Source organism: Planococcus citri, chromosome 5 (assembly GCF_950023065.1).
Source record: "Planococcus citri chromosome 5, ihPlaCitr1.1, whole genome shotgun sequence".
Classification (NCBI taxonomy): Eukaryota; Metazoa; Arthropoda; class Insecta; order Hemiptera; family Pseudococcidae; genus Planococcus; species Planococcus citri.
This window is the reverse complement of record NC_088681.1, coordinates 24,796,937-24,816,371: the sequence shown is the minus strand read 5'-3', so window position 1 is coordinate 24,816,371 and position 19,435 is coordinate 24,796,937. Positions and strand designations below refer to the sequence as shown.

Sequence of the window (19,435 nt, the reverse complement as noted above, 5' to 3'; positions counted from 1 at the left end):
CAGAAGAAAAAAAAATACACCGTATAACGAGATAAAATCAAACTCGAGCTTTTTTAAGAATAAGACTAGTAGTACGCTAGGTATAGTACGAGTATATACTAAGAAAAGGACAGAGCAAGACGGAGAAAATGAACGAAAAACTACAACACTTGAAAAATGAAAAATCTTCCGAAATAAACGTCGCTAAGAATCGGTATTATTCTAGCGTTTTAGGTAACTGCAAAAAAATCGAATAAGTTTTATATACGTACCGAAAACTTTACCCTTTTTCCCCATTATGTTTTTTACATTAGAAAGAAAAAGACGGACTGAACGCCCAACTTTGCTGCATTCTTGGTTACACTAATGGCTTTCTAGAATGGCGAGCGAAAAAAATTCGTAATATTGCCACATTGTCACAAACTGCAGTTTTTTTTCATTTCTTTCGGGTACCTAAGTATGAGTTATTGAATATGATATGGGTGAGGATAAGAAACTCATCTGTTTTCAAATTTAGGTATGGTACATGGATAGACCCTTAGAGCAAGAAGAGAACAATGGATAGGTAATTCGAAAAAAAATTAATTACGTAGTTTTTGGGTAGCCATTTTTCTTGATTTTCTTGAAATTGACCACAATGACCAAAAAATTGGCATCACTGTATTTCAAAATAAGTGTTCCATCAGTTTCAAAATCAGAAACGATGACCTTAGATGTATTCTGCGAACATTCGACGTGAATAAAATATTTCCAAGACACGAAATTATCCAAAATTTGAAAAATTTTCAAATTTTTAAGATCCCAGTAGAGTCCCAAAAATGGTCTTATATTATTCTAACAGCAATACCCTAAATATACTACCTTTGGTAAATTAGTTCTTGGACTTGAGCAACTTGCATCACAAAATGAAAATTAGAATCAAAGTGTAATAAGTACATATCTACCTTTAGAATCAGAGAATCAGAATGAAACCAGCAACCTTGAAAATGTAATTTTTGATATTCATTGACATTTTCAAAATTTTGGAATTTGGATTGCTTAATTGTAGCATACGTAAGGCATAATTCGGGGCTGAAGATGGAAAAAAAATTCAGAAGCTGAAGCTGCTGACCTCGAAAATGTAACCTCTGATAGTCAGGGGGCCCACATCATCACCCATCAAAATTTCAAGCGCTAAACAACCTTTTTCGGTTTTTGGTGAATTTTCAAAAATCAAATTTTGGCCATACCTAGTACCTACCTAAATGTGGGAAAAAATCAAAATTTTACCAAATTGACCTAGAAAGCTGAGATTTGAGATATACCCGATTTTCGTCCTGCCAAATCGATTGGAAACTGTTTCAAACCGTTTTGAGCAGTTCTGGAGCCTCCAGCAGATTTGTGAAACTCGAAATTCTCACAAAATTTCATCAAATGGAATTGGGAGACCGAAATTTATTCTGCAAAATAATTTGAATACGCTACGAATTCGACTGCAGGCGGATTTCAAGTCGTTTTGGAGCCTCCAGTGACTTTTTGAAAATAACTGGAGCCTCCAGTAGATTTTTGAAACTTGAAAATTTCACCAATATTTCATCAAATGGAGATGAAAAGCCGAAATTTACTCTTTACTCTAATTTTAACACCATCTGAAGACGACATCAGGTGAGTTCAAGTCATTTTGGATCCTCCAGCGACTTTTTGAAAGGTTACATGATGTTTTTAGGAAAACAGAAACTTTTAAATAATAGCTGGAAGCTTCAAAACCACTTGAAACCACCATGCAATCGACTTCATATTGTATTGAAATTAGTTTGCAGAGTAAATTTTGGCTTACCAACTCCATCTGAGAAAATTCTGAGAAAATAATTTGAGATTGAGTGAAAAGTGAATGAAAAACCTGAACCCAGTGCCCAGTGGCCTCAAAAATTCAACATTAAATATCCATATCCAACGAAATTCTTGAAATTTTGGTATTTGGACTCCTTACCTACCCATTTAAGGCTTAATTTGGAATTGAAGGGGGGGTGCACAAGCCGAAACCACTGACCTCAAAAATGTAACTTCTGATACTTAATTTGATATCTTCAAAATTCATAGAAATGTAGTCCTCCCTCTTTGGGAGCTGAATTTGAGGTTGGATCAAAAATGAATGAAAAACCTGAAAACCAGCCACCTCAAAAATTCAACTTTTAATACCCATACCTACCTAACTTAATGAAATTCTGGAAAATTTGCTTTTTTAACTCCCTTCTCATTTGAGTCTGTTTTGGGGCTAGAGAGTGAAAAAATACAAAAACTGAAACCGGTGATTTGAAAAATATTACCTTCGATATAGTCATATAGAATTTTAAAAATTTCAGATTTTAAACCAAATTTGAAACAGACTCAAAAACATAATTTGCAGTAGGTACCCCTATTAAAGTTTTCAATATTTTGGAATTGAGATCTCATTTGGGGCTTAATTTGGATTTGCACAATGAACCCATAAGGTGAAACCAATCACTTTTTTTTCAAGCAGTGTTCACAAAAAATCTTGTTTACTTACTTAAAAACGTTTTTTTTTTCAGTGTCTTCGTTTACCTCCCTAGGTATTTACTTATTTGTTCATTCATTTTTTATACTTTGTTTACGATTTTTTGGCAGTATTTTCTATTGTGAGATCTCAATGGTTCATTCAGCTGTAGATCTTCTGATTACCTTAATTGCATTAATGATTGATCAATCCTTATGAGTTAAGTATGATGAAAATCAAAAATTGAAAATAATCGATCAAAAATACAGATTTTTGGAAAAAAATCGGTGTAATTTTGGTTAATTTTTTTCAAACACAAGAGAATTTGAAAAAATTGACCAATCCTTACGATTGAAATCAAAAATCAGGAATCATCAATCAAAAATAGGTTTATCGATTTTTGAAAAAAAAAAAAAATGCAATTTCGGTTTCCAATTAATAGAAACAAAGACGAATTCGAAAAGATCGATCACTTCGTTTTTGAGATCAAAATTGAGAATTGAAAAATTGGTTTTCAAAATATTGCTTTTTATGCATTTAGATAATTTTTGCATATTTTTTCCAAGTAAAAATGAAGATGAAATGAAACAATAGATACAAAATAAATAGGTAATGATTTAGAAAATAATCGGTGAAATGAACAGATTTTTGGTGTTGGATCAATCTATTTTCAGTCATGATAACTGACGCCAATTTTTCGTTTTGAACGTGATCCATTATTGGCTAGCAAGGGAACAGATCCTGAGCTCGTCATCGTCACCTCCGATCTGACTGAAAATTTACTCACTAAAAGTTCATACTCATATCACCAACACCTCAAAATCAAATTTTCAGCTGTCTAAGTAGGTTATAACACTCTGGAGCGATTCCAGCGCTCTCGAGAACAACTAATTTCTGCTGGAGGCTTCAGATCGTTTAGAAAATGGTCATAATCGATTCGGGAGGTCGACTTCAGTATCCAAACCAAATTTTAGAGGATCATCTCGTGATTTATCAGTTTTATGAAAACCTTGTCAGTAAACTGGCTATTTCAGCGATTTAAAAAAAAACCACCGAAATTCGAAAAATCAACTTTGGTTGCTGAAAATTTGGTTCTGAGGTGTGGATGACATGAAATTTCAATGAGCTGAATTTCAGTTGAATCGAAGGTGACGCGTTGACGAAGTTTCCTTGTAAGTGTGAGATTAAAAATCGCAAATAAATCGATTCTGGTGGGATTGATTAGAAAGTTGACTTTTGATCATTATTAATTTCTGACTTGGTAGTCTATTTTTGAGGTCGAACTGAAATTTATTTGTAGAATTGACGGTTTCAACGAATAGAGGGATAGCCAAGGCAATTAGCCATTCGAGGATATGCTGAATAAATAAATGCTTAGCTATTAGCTATTTGAACAGAGAGAGCCTGGTGATCATTTTTCTTCGGGATTATTTTATGTTCAATAGTCACGCTAATTCTAATGCCCCTCCCCCCACCCTCCCAAAAAAACATTTGTTCAATAAAAATACCGAAAAGACAGTTTTTTACGCGAGCCGAGAGGTTTACATTGCACCTTTTTTTCGTCCACAGCCTTAATTTTTTGTTAAAGAAGACATTACATTGCGAATTTTATCAAACGAATTAATCCGGGTAATTTGAAATTTTCCGAGTGAAATTCAAAGGATGTAAAACTTTGTGTTTGCGCCAGCCTCTCCCTTTTGCCTTTCCATTTCGTACGTACGCGTAAAATTTTTCAGGAAAAAAAACTTTTAATTATCCTTTGTAAAGACGACGAAACATCGGTACAGTTCTGCCTACGGCGACTTGCTGAAGTATTCGACGCAGATTTTCAACTGCTAAGTTTCACTTTTGCGGTGGATATTCGCTATGTACAGCTGTTTGTAGCCTACTGATGGTACTCGTAGGCCTGTATACCACAGCGGAGCTAAAACTTGGCGAAATACGCGCTTTTACATCGTGTTCTAGTATACAAGGCAAGGGACGGGGGGCAGGGGCAGGAAGATGGGATGAGACAGAAGAACTGGCAATGGGATGGCGATGGCGTTGCGGTGTTAATAAACTTTCACCATCGGTGCGAATATATAGGTATCTAGTTTTTAGCCGGGGTCGCAGCCTTCTCGTAGTCAACCGGCCTGTTGACAAATATTTCATTGGGCTGTTGCTTGCTTTATCGTACCTACTCATCGTGTAAACTATACTCGGCTAGGTAAATACTACGAGTAGGTATACGAAGAGAAGAACGTAGGACGCGTAGGACTATAGCAACGGTGCATTAAATCCGATTCCTGGCGCAGAACCCTTCACGGCTGTATACTATTTTCAAACTATAAGTAATATCCATATTGGGGTTAATTTGTTAGCGAAAAGGTCGACTCGTTTACCAGGCACAATGCTGGACAAATACAAGCGGATGGGATTCGCAGTTGTGTGAAAGTGAACCTTAAACCGATGTAATAAACGATACCGGTGTCGATTGCTGCCGGTACTCAAATTTTCAAGTACCTAGTTTTGTATTAGCATTTGATGGAAACCGTTCAATTTATTCTACATATCTGTGTTTACGAATGAATAAAAAAGTAAAAATCAACAATTTTTTTAAGTTTTATCAGACCATCAAACTACAATTTTCGTTTTTTACTTAAAAATTTGACGACGTTTGTAGGTAGGTATCTACATGTCAATTGGTGAAGATTAATGAAAAGGGTTTGATTTTTTTTTAAATTCTAGTTGTTGGATAATTGTTCAGTAATTTAAATATTGTGGACAATGAATTCGTGGAATAATTTCAGAAAAAAAAAGAAAACGTCCCGTTTCTGTAAGTTCTTCACAGATCAATCACTTGCGAATGAGTAGAGGTGTGCCACTATCATGGGTTTTTATTAAGATAAGAATCTGTACAATCTGCTGTGTGATTTCAGACCTTTTCCTTTCGAGATTTTCTAGTGGTGAAGCAAGAAATGAAAAGAATATAAGCCAAAATATGTTTATTCTCAAAACATAAAATTTTTCCTGAAAAAAAAAAAATGAAAAACTGTGAATTTTTGAGAGTTTTTGTCCTCGTCTTTCAGGGGCATTATTCCTATTTTTGATAATGTTACAATTTCCTGAGAATTAAAAAATGTTGAAGTCATGAAAATCGACTTTTTGCATCAAGAACGATGTTATTTTGCGCATCAAATAATAAATTTTTCACAGTTTTTGACCTCTCTTTGCTCGGGCAGATATTTATTCTGCTGCGTATGTATTTTTAAAAAAATTTTCAAGAGTAGAAAAATTAGCTTGAGAGATTTTGGAAACATAGTCAAATCAATGGAAAATTCAAATTTTTGAAAATTTAGAATTTTTCAACATTTTTGTTTTCAAATCCCTTTCCCAAATTTTTTTGAACCACACCTAGCCAATTAGCTGAAAAAAAAATGGGGTGGCGGGGGGGGGGGGTTGAGGTAAAAAATTTGGAAAATTTTAGTCTCCCTCACCCACGACACATCACTTCGCCATGCTTCTGGTGAGGATGGGATGGGAAAATTATCAGGATGTGACTATTTTGGAAGATCATATGTACCTATGTAAATTTCATTTTTGACCATTTTTGTGGGCAAAAATTTTTCTATATCATCTATAGTGGTAACGGCCCTATTTTTTCACCCCCCTAAGGACATATCTTGATATTTCTTCTGACCTAATGAAGCTAGAGAAAAACTGAAAAGCGCATTGAAATCAGCAAACATTAATTGACAAGATTCAGTGTTTGCCAAAAGTTTAATTTCATTAGGTTCGCCAGAAATTTTTTTTTTGCGAAAAAACAAGTTTGCAATTTTTTACCCCCATTCGCTATTTTTTTTACCCCCCAATTTTTTCTGTGTTTTCAATAGATGAATAAATTTTTATTTAGAGACGCCCAGCAACTTAGGCTTTTTTGCGTCTGCTGTTTTTTGACACAGATTACAAACATTAATTCATTTTGCACAGATGATTACAAATACATTCAACAATATAACAACAAATATAACATGAAAAAATAAACAGGAAATATATAACATGCAAAAGAAAAATAACATTGAAAAAATTTAAGAAAAAGCACTAAGGAAAAAATAATGTGTCTAAATATCATTGAATAAGTTAGACTCTTTTAGAAAAATGAACAATTTCTGGCACAGATTTTCATCATCAGCTTTCAGATGAGCATATTTAAAGTCACTGCCTAGTATATTTTCTACTTTTGATTTGTATAGTATGCATGAGTCCAGTATATGTTGAATGGTTACATCTGTATCACAAGTTGGGCATTTTTTCAGAGATTTTTCTGAGAAGAGTGAGCTGTGTGTGAATGTGGTGTGGCCTATGCGGATTCTAGCTAAAATTACTTCTTCTCTCCTGCTTAAGCGATATGAGGTGACTGGATTTGGTGGTATGATGTTTTTGTACGATTGAGTTTTTTCTTTGATAGCATTCAAGTTGGCAGAATCAATATTGCAGGAGGCAAGCAGTTCTCTAGTGCGATTTCCAAATGGTTTGTAGGTAGAGTACTGGCTTTCAAGGCTTGAATGAAAAATCTTGAAGTAGTTCAGGTGGTGTGGGTTCATGGCAATCTTGAGATAGTATTTCAGAGCAATAGTAACAACATAGATTCAACGTTTCCTGACAAATTATCAATTAATCATGCCAAAAAGTGCCCTTTCCAGCCTTTCCGTTATCATTAGTGTATCATTGCTTGAAAACATGATTGAGAATAAAATTGAGAATTTATAAAGATTGTTTATGCAATTTTCAACAAAAAAATTTAATACACGTATTTTTGAGCTCTAAAATTCCTGGACCACCAGATGAACGCATTTTTTTCACAAGAAACTATTTTTTGGAAATTTTTTGCGGATATAGATGGTAAAAAATTTCTGTGAAAGTTTCTGCTACAATTTTCTGTTTCCATGTTACTGCTATACTTAAGGTCTTCAATTTTGTACCCGTTTTTGTTTCGTTTGCTTTCATAGACAACCTATATTAGAGGGGTATCAATCATTTATTCAATTTATTTGGTTGATTATTTACATTGATGTAATCAACTGTAGAAAGTGTTTTTTGGACAGTATTATTTACAAAAGTTCAGAGCTGTACATTCAAAACTCCCCCAAAAATGAATAAAATTGGTATCACGCCTTTAAACGGTCTTCAGCGAGCAAAAATTCTGAAAATAGTGGGGGGTAAAAAAATTAGAGAACAAAAATTAATATGGATTTTCTATTTTTTTACCCGGTAAAAAAAATAGAAAACTGGGCTTGAATTGTTCCCTATTTTTTTACCCCCTCTAAAAATTTTTAGAAAACAATTTTGATGAAAACTAACCAGCTCATCTAATAGACCAGAGTGTGTAGAATTCAGCGATGTACTCACGAACTCATTTTGATGGAAATTAATGCGTTCAATCCTTAAAATCAAAACACACTTTTTTAAAATTTTGTTAAGAAAATTGGCTAAAATTCACATCACATTTTTCGAAGTCCCCTCAACCATGAAGATTGAATGGAAAATGCAGTTTTTCAAAAGAATTGTGTTCCAAAATAACCACAAAACATGTTGATATGGTTTTCAAATCGATTCATGACTTTGGAGGCTTATTTTTCAGAAAATTCTTGGGGGGTAAAAAAAACTAGAGAGGGTAAAAAAAACTGGGCCGTTACCCCTATGTACCTACTCTCGAATTGAGTATAGGGTCATTCCACATCAATTCGACGAAGAAGTGGAAGGGGGGGGGTCGGCGATTTTTTTGAAATTTTTCCTGTGGAAGACCTTCTGAAGAGATGACCAATGGCGCAAATCGCAGCCCTCTGCCTTTTTTTAAAGGTTGCTAGGGAGTGTCAAAGTTTTCAGTGAACTTCAAATATCGTACATTTCAGTAGTGGATTACTCGATAACCGCGATATCATTCAAAATGGAACTTGTTCCAATAGTTAGGGGTTTTGAAAGGCTTTCTGGTGATATCATAAAAATCAGTGTTGCCACTTTTTTTCGTACGAAAATTTAGTTCGAAAAGTTTTAAAACGTAGTTTTCATATCGTTACGACTCTCAAAAATTCTGAAAAAAACATATTATGGACAACTTTTTATGTTGAACAACATATTAGAATATTGGGATGGCGTTATTTCGTGCAGTCGATTGAAAAAAATTAAAAGTTTGCGAAAAAGAATGCAATTTTTTGATTTAAAACATGAAAAAAAGTTTTGATTGGTGAAGTTGACCCATTTGACCCTCATTTTTACGTATCCGTTGAGAAAGTTGAAACCCCCCTTTCACTCGATTAAATTGGAAATCAAAGCTGTAAATTATGTTGATATCGAAACTGGGTTGAAGTATGTGGTTTTTGTAAGTGCCATAGGTAGATATTTGTAGATGACATGAAAATGAAAACGTTTTTTATTCATTTTTTTTCATCGGGAATGGATTGGAGCAATTCTAATTCCCTTCCTCGTTAGCCAATAAAATAATTTGGTTTTGCACCATTCAACTTTCTTTTTATTTGTGGAAAATCTCTGCTCGAAAAACAGATTTTACACTCTCTATTCTCTTATCTCAATCTCGGATCCACCAGTGGAAAATTTTCCAATATGGGGTGACTTTTCTTGTACTACGTATTTTAGCATTCAAAGTTTGAAACAGGTATTTCCAATGTGAAAGCTATATCTATAGATTCGGTGGATATTTTGAAGTTTGGAGGAGAAATGTGGCATCCCCTTCCTGTAGTAATTTTCCTTGACTACGCCTCTGGATGACAGTCGAATCAAAGGGTGAATTATATCAACAACAGATCGCATATCCTAACTATCCCGAGGAATTATCAAAACCATGATAGCTTATCTTCACTTTTACTATAGTATAATTTTCAAATACCTACACCTACATATAATATAGGTACCTATAACCTATTTTACGTATGCCTACTACACATATCTATTTAAATATATCGGTGTCTAAACTTACACATAACGTTCAAATAAAACGGATCGCTGATACCGTCTCCTTCCGAATTATACCCAATACAAGAGTAGTTTCCCGCACTACTTCTGGTTACGCTCTGCAATACCAAAGACTGATTGCTAATTATCACGCCCTTCATTTGTTGTAGTGGTTTATTCTGTAACAAATATACGCAAGAAATACGTATGAAATTAAATTACCAAATTGTATGTATAGATATAGTCTACATTCTACGTACTAGGTACACCTTTGCTATAGGTACTATACTTATACAACGCTTCACATAATCCGTTTTCATTCGTGTATCTATCTAAATTGTAACTTAATTCGAATATAAATTATACATTCCAACGTGTCAGTATAATGTGGAACATTGGTTCGAAATTCGCAAGGGGAGAAAAAAACAACGCTGACAAAGCGAGTCTTTTATATAAAGATTTCGTCTGCTTCACACATATCCATAATATGTCGTATACGAGGTGTCCTATTTAATTTTGAAACAAAACATTTTGAAGGGTTGGAGAGTGTATTTTCTGGTATTCAAATTGTACATGACTTTTTTTCAGAGACTTTGTAAAATTTTAAAAAAATCAAAATTCATCTATGTATACTTACTTTAGAAAGGAGTTTTTTCTGGCCCACTTTTATATGATCGAAACCAAGCTGGATTAAAAACGCATACCGTAACCCCCCCCCCCCCTCCAAATAACCAAAATTTCATATCCTAAAGTTGATTTTATTTGGATTTTTTGAAATTAGAAAAATATAATTTTTTTTGAGAAAAATGAACCAATGTGAATTAGAAATTACTCTCGAAATAACTTTTTGGGGGGATTTTTAAAATTTACAAAAATTTGCCAAAAATCCAAAAATGAACTTTAGGACGCAAAATTTTGGGTATGAGAGTTTTAGAACATGTCCTTTAGATCTAGCTCAATTTCGTTCAAATAGGAGTGTGTCATTTCAAACGGTCCTCTCGTGAAGTTTTTTTTGGTACCTAGTTCAAAATCTGAAATCTGGACACCCTGTATGAGTTCCTCGTAAATTTGCAATGAAAACCTTTCAATCTAAAAACAAACGACTTGCATACAAAACTGGCGAATTCTAAAACGTATAATTTGTACAAAAAGCGATGATTTAATTAAAGCTCAACTAAGTTGACTGAAAGGTCTCATAATGCGTTTAAGATATCGTACGCCATAAGAAAGAAATCTTCGACTTGGCGATGAATCTCTCGTCTTCATTCATATACGTGTAGGTAGGTAGAGATCGGTACCTCTACCTACTTGTGCATTCGTGAGCTTTTACACATTCACGTTTTTGTTTATACGTTTAGATTATTCCGCTTCTGCTAACATTGTTCTATATACGTATTCGCAATTGTTTAACGTTTAATTAAATTTTTGTATTAATTTTCTTACAGTTTGACGAAAATGGGAAAGCGACGAAGGAGAAGGTGATGCTCTATACCTATACTCGCGGTATTTCTTTGGTGCGGTTTTCACGCGAAGTCGACGAGGAGCGTAGTAAACGCTCGTTTTCATATACACACATACGGTCGTGCTCTCGTACAGCCTTACATGTAGCTCTTTACGCCACACACGTATCATACTATATCGTGGTCGTTTTGACGTTTGCTTCGTCAATTATCATTAAATTGTAATTTCTTGGTTCGTTTTCGAGTATAGGCTACGTAACGTAACGTATATAGTACTATACGTACGTACAGCAGCGTATACTAGCTGCTATATGGATGTGCATATGACAGCCGTCAACGGTAATTTCACAACTCCTCGTATACTGCTCAAAACCAAATGACATATGCACGTCTAACTTTAACTAGTACGCGTCGACGAGCAAGCTATTATCGTTAGCGATCCCTTTTACAGTACAAGCAAGCGTAAGGTAGATAGAAACGAAACGAAATTTTCATCTTGCGAAACGATATCGCTCCCTGTGATGCCTGTTATCGATGCATATGGGAATACGTTTTACTTTATACTAGATTTAGATTACTCGTAGACTTACGAGTACATGTAGATGGGTATGGTAGAGGTACTGGGTATGTGGTAGGTACACGTAAAGCGTATTTACTACACGTATTACTAATACATGAAGCATCTTGGTTGGTACAGTATGTGTATGAAGTACGAGTACATGGGTTGGACAGATTATCACGAATTTTGAAAGGCGAAATGCGATGGTTTGTCGTTGTAGGTAAGTACCTCTAAATAGCATTAAAGTGGAGTAAAATTTGGTATTTAGTGGGTATGAGATTCATTAACGAGCAAAAAAAGACCACAAAGCTGAAATATCATGCAAAAATACATCACCAACTCTTTCAGAGCGAAAGTGCATTTTTCGATTTTTGGTAATTTTTTGGAACTCTTTGGGTCAAAAAATGGGGGAAAAATCAAAAGGGTATTCCCAGGTAAAATTGACAAAATGACCTTATTCCCAGATTTGGAAAATTATGATGGATTATTGTTAGATACCTTCAGAAAAAAATTGGAGCGGAATTTCTGCCCCTCAACCCACCTCCCCCAAAAAACACGTTTTTTGTGGAATAAAATCGATATCCATGAGTAGTGAGGAGAAAATTATGGTACCATGCGGAATGTGTAGTGGAAGCATGGGCTGTTCAACACGATCTTTTTCAAAATTTTTGATCATAGTGGTGGGGGTAAAATTGACAAAAGAAAACTTTGAACCGCCACAGCTCCGGATTGAAGGGCTGTGCACAAGAACTGTTATCGCCAAAATGCGTCTTTTTACAAATACTTTCTTCCGACCAATCCATAAAATTGACATTTTGTCCGCAAAAGGCTCATATTTGCAACAAAAAAAACTAAAAAATACGCGTTTTTTTTTTACAAAATTATGCGAAATATGCAAAAAATGTATAGAACAAAAAATTTGGAGCATCAAATTTTACCCTAGGAAACGTGTTCAAAAGGTTGTCAAAGCGCTCATCTACTCACGTTAGCGATGATTGTACTTAACCATGAGCTCTGTGCATAAAAAAATACCAAAAAAATTCAAATTGAAGTCGAAGCAATTCAGTTACAATTCTCACATTCTTTTTTCAATTTAAACACATTTCCACAATGCTTGATGAAAAAAAATCCTTCAAATACCATAAATTTACAAAAAGTTACCAAAAATGAGCAAAATTACTCAAAAATTGTTCAGAAGTCTAACTGAAAATCAGTAATTGCAGAAAATACAAATTTCAATTTCAATTCAATTTTCAAAAATTTGAATAAAATCTTTTTCAAATTCAAAATGTACCATATAGGTATACAATATGTACAACAAATCCTACCGAAATTCAAAAACTTTGAAAAAAATTCCAAAATTGTATGTACTAAGAAGTAATCTAAAATTCGCTCTAGATCATGGATTGGTTCAAAATCAGATTATTGTCCCAAAATCAAGAGGTACTTACCTATAGTTTATACAATTATAGAAAAATCAGATCAACGTCTCATGAAAGTGAATGAAAAAAATTGATTCCAAAAATAGCCGAATGATAAATTATAGCCTAAAATTTATATTTTTCGATGGAAATTACAAACTATAAAAAAATTGACTAACTTGATCCAGATTTCGCTTGTCAGTGAGAGAAAAAAAACTTCGATCAAAATTCACCCATCAGAGGGACAAATCGTTTGAAAAATTAATTTTTTCACATTCTTGAAGGAGTTAAATTTTTGAAAAATCTGCCTCCCCTTTGGACCCCATTTTGGGGTTCGGGGGTCGAATGATTTTCAAAAAATTAATTCTGCGCCCTCATTTCCAAAAACTTTGATTTTTACACCTAAACTGAATTTTTTGAAAATTTTTTGAGCGTTTTCAATTTTGAACTTCCTGTGTGGGGCTCATCAATGACCTTGGGAGGCCAGACTGCAAGCCAGATGGTCTTCAAAAGCCATATAGACAGATCAATGACCCTACAAGGCGAGACTGGAAGCTGAACAGCCTTCAGAAGCCAGACAAATAGGTCAATGATCTTGAAAGGGAGGACAGACTGGAAGCCAGACGGCCTTCAGAAGTCTGACATACAGGTCAATGACCTTCGAAAGCCAGACAGGACTCCAGGTGTCCCTCAAAAGCCAGACAGCCAAGTCAATGACCTTATGAAGGCAGACCAGAAGCCATTTGGCCTATACAGGTCAGATAGAAAAGTTGATGCCCTTTAGGAGGGCGGACTGGAAGCTAGACGGCCTTTAGAAGCCAGACAGATAGGTCAATGACCTTTGGAGGGCCAGACAGGGGCCTTCAAAAGCCAGAAAGACAGGTCAATGACCTTAGGAGATGGGTCATTTTTCAGCATGAGCCAGAGAAAAATCATAAAATTTTGTATTTTTAATGACTTTTTTCGGCCAATTTGTGATCGTTGAGCACGAAAATGACGTTCGTTTTACAATTGGACTTGTAGCTTGTGAATTATTTGTAATTTCTCACTGAAACAGTGACCCATCGACTTGAATGGGCACCAGATTTAGACTCGATGACCTTCAATAAGTCGCATAGGACATTGTACTCGATTTTTTTAAAGTAGTACCTACCTATCAAAAAACTAGGTCAGTATTCCAAATAACTGCCACCAAAAATTCAACAAACAAAAGAGCATTTAAATTTTTAGATTTTTTGCGGTGCCAAAACGGCTTGTACGTATCAAATAAGTACCTAAGTAATTTGAAATTCGAAATGAGCATATTCGAAAACTCATCAAACCTATGGATCAAACACATTTTTCAAGTTTTAGAAATTTAGAGGCTTAATTGGAGGGGGGGCTGTATCAAAAAATTATTTGAAATTCGAAATTGGTACCTTTGAATATCGAACAATATTTTGTCACACGAATTTTTCAATTTTCCGAAATTTGTAGGTTTAGATCCTATGTAATTATGGGAAGGGAGGGGGGGGGGGGAGGACTCGTATCAAAAATATGAGCTAAAATTCGAAATTAATGCTTTTAAAAACTCAACAAAACTATTGGTTCTACAAATTTTCCAATTTTTAGAAATTTAGGAGTTTATTATGGGAGCATGGGAACTTGTGTCAAAAAATAATTTGAAATAAATTCCGAATCAGCACCTTTGAAAACTCTATAAACCATATGGTCACACGAATTTCGTTTATTTCAGTAAATCCTCAACACTTGTAAAGTAAGCAATACACTCACAATGAAGGGCAATTCTAGCCCTTTAAAAAACATTAATCTGAGAAAAATTGTTTTTAAATAAAACTGCAGAAGACATTTTTGAAGATACGAGTATGATACGATATGATTATCAGTTCTATTGCTTTAGACATTGAATTACGTCGATAATTTTTTTTCAAGTTTGAAACACACAATATAAATACTGAGTAAGTAGGTTCAGGCATTTTTTTCCTGATACAGTCAACTAAGGGTAGCTTTATGTTTATACAATGCATTTTTCGATAGACAGCTATGATAAAAAAACTGAATTATAAACATGATAGGTAAGGTTGGAATTTTTATCAATTTTCTGTGCAATAAAGTTCATCTTTATCGAGAAAACTAAGTAGAATAAAAAAAATACCTACCTATCCACTTTAGAAGCAACCTTTTTTACGTAAGAAGGTAGATAAGTGAGGTACCCACCTAATTTTTCACCCTTGTATAAAATTTCAATTACGTTCCAATGATTAATTTGACTTCTGAATACTTGGAGTATAGATAATTATGCACATTTAATTTGTAAAAAAAAATTTAGTCTGAATATAATTTGGTATCTAAATTTTCAAAGTTTGCTATTCTAGATTTTTCATACGAGATAAAATGTTGACAAAAAGTAGGCATATAAACGGGTACGTATTTTAAAAAGATTTTCCCAACAAAAAATATGTATTTTGAAGTGACCTTCACTTTTTTATACGTTTATCGTCTTAACCACTACGGTTATTATCATTCAGAATTTTCCATAACATCAATATTTTAATTCGCCAAAAAAAGTAATATTCTAACAAAGAAAAATTTTGAATAAATTTTTATAAAAATATAAAATCGATCGAAGAAAAAAAATATTTAGAGAAATCCATAAAGGAAATATTTACCACATTTCGCATTTTCTTATGTTTGTTTTTCTTCTTGATAAGTTGAATTTTTTATTCATGAATTCGTAAATCTTTTTCGCCGTTTTCTATATAAGTAGGTACTTATTTTCTTGCCTTAAAAAATAAAGAAAAGCATCCGGCCACATTGCGGACGATTGTTTTGGACTTTGAATACCGGTAGAAGCAGAAGCGAAATAACCTTGGGGATATTTATAGTCTTTGAAAATAAACAAGAAACCACTTCGGGAACGAGGCAAATATTTAGGCCAATTACGTCATCGGTGGTTAGCAATTTGAAAGGCTATTTATAAAACTATTTCCATGTATGTGAGAAATTAAAGGCTATAACTTTTAGCATTTCTTTTGAAACACCAAATGTGAACAAGTGTGCGGTAAAAGAATACTTACGTTTTTCCTCCATTCGACCTTGTAAATTGGTGGAAACGCGTTTACAATACAATCAAAATAAACATCCATTCCTTCTTTAATGGAATCTTGTTTTAAAGATGTACCCAGAATAATCTTCGTTTCCGGAGTATCTGCGGCGTAAAAACATAGAAAACACAAGATGAAAAAAAAAGTAATAAACGTCGAACAATTTCCAAGTTTCAATTTACAATAAAAGTGTAGGTGTATGTGTGTGTGAGGCCTTCCCGAACCAAAATGATACGCAATAATTTCATAAAAGAGTCTCGATGATAAATTTACGTTGAAATTAGAACTTGAAGAATATCTGTTATCTTGTATGGGGTATCGAAGGGGTGAACCAGGAATCATTTTTTTCCCTTCAGCATCGTTGGGAAATTGACGAGAAAACGATGATTTTCTTAAATACTCGTCTTTTAATGCAGATCGAATTACCTTTTGGTTGGTAATTTATGGTAAATAATGGTGTAAAAAAAGGCGATATTTTTATCACACCATAGGCCTCGTATTTATTTATAAATGTTGCATCGGGGGATAAATTTTCGGCTACGAGTATCTCGACGACGATGAAGCGTTAAGAAAACAGCAAAACCTTAACCTCACATCAAACACACCCCTTTCGCTATATTACCCACCAAAAGCTTCCACTCAAATGGTAATATATCAAAGCGCAAAATGACACTAGGTATCATATTTCCACGAAATTAAAACCTTACGGAAAACTCCTCCACGTTTCACTTCTCGCTCCATTATCAACCCTTCGTATTTTACACGTACACCTTATAAGAACAAGAAACAACATAAATTAACCATAACGGATACACAAGTACTAGTTTGGGTAGCTTTTTGCTGCAGCCCTCGTCTTATGTTAGGCTATGCTATACCTTTACCTATACATGGGGACGTGTATTGTACAATGGTAGGTATTATAACGTGGTGTACGAGTATATAATTCATCTATCTCATCGATATAATATACGTTCTATGAAATTATAGGTACCTACCACTTATGCAGATATAGGTAAGTACTCGTAGTTGTTAGGTACCTAATGTACATTTCGAAGCTACTAAGAGCCGTGCTAGGGAAATCTGCTCGATTCGACCAATCACGGTTGAATTACCAAGTAAGCACGAGTACAATAGATAATGCTCGTACGATGAGAATACTGTTTTACGATGAGGAAAGAATAAATAATGTGGAAATCGAAGCATTCGAAGAAAAATGATAAAATTGCACTTTTTTTTGACTATTTTTGAAATTCAGTTTGGAGTATAAGTTGATAAAATTAAAGAAAAATCTGGAGGTATGTTTACTTAAAAAACGTTTAAGTCAGTTTACCTCCGTTTTTACTATTTGAAAATAGATTTTGAGTAGGAAATTTTAATAAGCTGGGTGAAATTTGTTTGATAAGAGTTGATGGTGATTTAACCGGATGAATTTTAAATAGATTTCATTTTTTGATTTTAGGTGAATTTTTGAAAATGCTTTGTCCATTTTCACAACTTTTCAGGAAAGAGGAAAAACAGTTTCCCTTCAAACGGGTAAATTGGCTTTTTAGGCGAGTTTAGCACTTTATTTGGGTGGATTTATGATGTAGGAGTGTAGGTATACACTTCATCCACTAAATACTGCTGAAAAAATTTCAATAAATATGGACAAAGCGCGTTTTGGAACATTATTTTTTTTTTAAGTTTGATAAAATAATATTGTGTCGTAGGTACCTACTAAATATACGTTCGTATATTCGATACCTACTGACTAATTACCTACTCGAATAAGCAGGTAATCGGATACGGAGAATGCACTGGTGTAATCGTAATAAAGCTAATTACTTACCTCGGCTAGGGCTTTTAGTACACTACCGAACACAATACAATATCATACGCAAAGTTCGTGTAAACGAATGTATTATGGTCAAAAATGACACAATATACTTAAACCGACTCGGAGAAATAGGGAAAACAATACAATATTTATCAGAGGGGGAAAATTACGTTAACACTACTGAATTATTACTAAATTATAAAATATACAAGAACACTTTAAACCTAGGGCCGGAGCTCTAAAGAATTAAGGACATATTATCTTGGCAACTCGCTTGCTTCACGAAAACGAACTACGAGTTGGTCCAGTTGCCAAAGAAGCTGGAAGGCTCATTTGACACCTTGACCACTCATTGTTACCAACCACATCACCGAACGGTGCTGGAAGGGTTAAATTACCTGTTTTACACATACGTGTTACCATTAAGGCATATCCGTCTAACATATGCCCTCCGAGGTTTACTCAGCTTTGAGCGAGCTAAGTTCCCAGCAGAGGAAATCACGGTGTGAGACACAGACATGACTTAATGATAACAGTTGTCCGTACAGACCTAGCTGCCCCCCATGAGTTTCTCGGATGAGAAATTGGTGAGCAGAGAAGAAAGAAGAAAATTCTCAAATTTGGAACCACAGTGCACCCCAAGTGTCGAGGCAGGCGCGTACGTGTCCCACTGAGCCACCGGAGATCGACTCGAAATCCACTGTACTCAACAAATACACGTAACTACCTAGCTCTAGCCTAGGATACACGACATCGAAAAAGTTGCCAGTTAGCAATAATATGATCCTTTTTTGTTTCAGATACCCGTCCGGAAAAGGTGAGAATATGGATCAAATCAAGATCAGCCACAGCAGCTCTGAACGATGAAGAAAAGAAGAGCTACGTACGTAGCTGCGAGTTTGATGTCCAAGTCAATATGTCCAAAGCAGGTGAGAACCGGTTACCAATAATATTATTGCTTCGATGTAACTATTGTAAATAAGAACCAAAATTGTAAAAGAAAAAAAAAAAAATTAAATTTGGATTTAAAATAAGCTCGTAATTATACACCTTGTATACTAACACAATTGTTTCTATTTTTATGTTTCAGGTATATGGGTCATTAACACCTCCGAGCCGGTCTTTAATTACCATCGTAAACATCAGTAAAAATAAGTGCAACGTTTAGGAAGAAAAAAATGTGCGAATTAGAAATAAGTTTGTACTTTTATTCGATGTATAGGTTACAACATGCATTGTAAATACTGATTATTGTTTATTGATAAAAATAAAAAGAAAATAAATACCAAATACTGTCTTGTAAATTATTACGATACTCAGTCTTACTTCTTCAGACTTATCCAGTAAAAGTAACGTTCGTTAAAAAAAAAAAAAATTATTAGGAATAAATGAAACATTAAAACAACATCCTCGAGATAAACAAATTATAGTAATATAATAGAAAAACTGCAAAAATTTAACAATTGGTAAAAGATGAACGAAAATAATACTATTTAGTACAAACTGGTATGAAATAAAATATAAAAGCACTTCGAGGTAGGTGATCATATAGATCGCAGATGGCACTTTTCGTGCAAAAATGTAAAAATTAAATTCCAAAATTTTACCTCGAGAGAAAAAAAAATCAAAAATTTGGCTTAAATTTAACTCAAAT

At 34.2% G+C, this 19,435-nt stretch overlaps 1 protein-coding gene across 1 annotated transcript in view; it reads right to left on the bottom strand.

Annotated features, from left to right (window-relative positions):
• Positions 1–19,435, bottom strand: part of LOC135849364 (nephrin-like) — a 380,313-nt gene that overhangs the window by 19,448 nt on the left and 341,430 nt on the right. Inside the window, exons 8-9 of the mRNA XM_065369755.1 lie at positions 15,939–16,069; positions 9,447–9,600 (exon numbers count right to left, since the gene is read on the bottom strand). Coding sequence (XP_065225827.1) covers positions 9,447–9,600; positions 15,939–16,069 — 285 coding nt within the window. The remainder of the gene's footprint in view (positions 1–9,446; positions 9,601–15,938; positions 16,070–19,435) is intronic.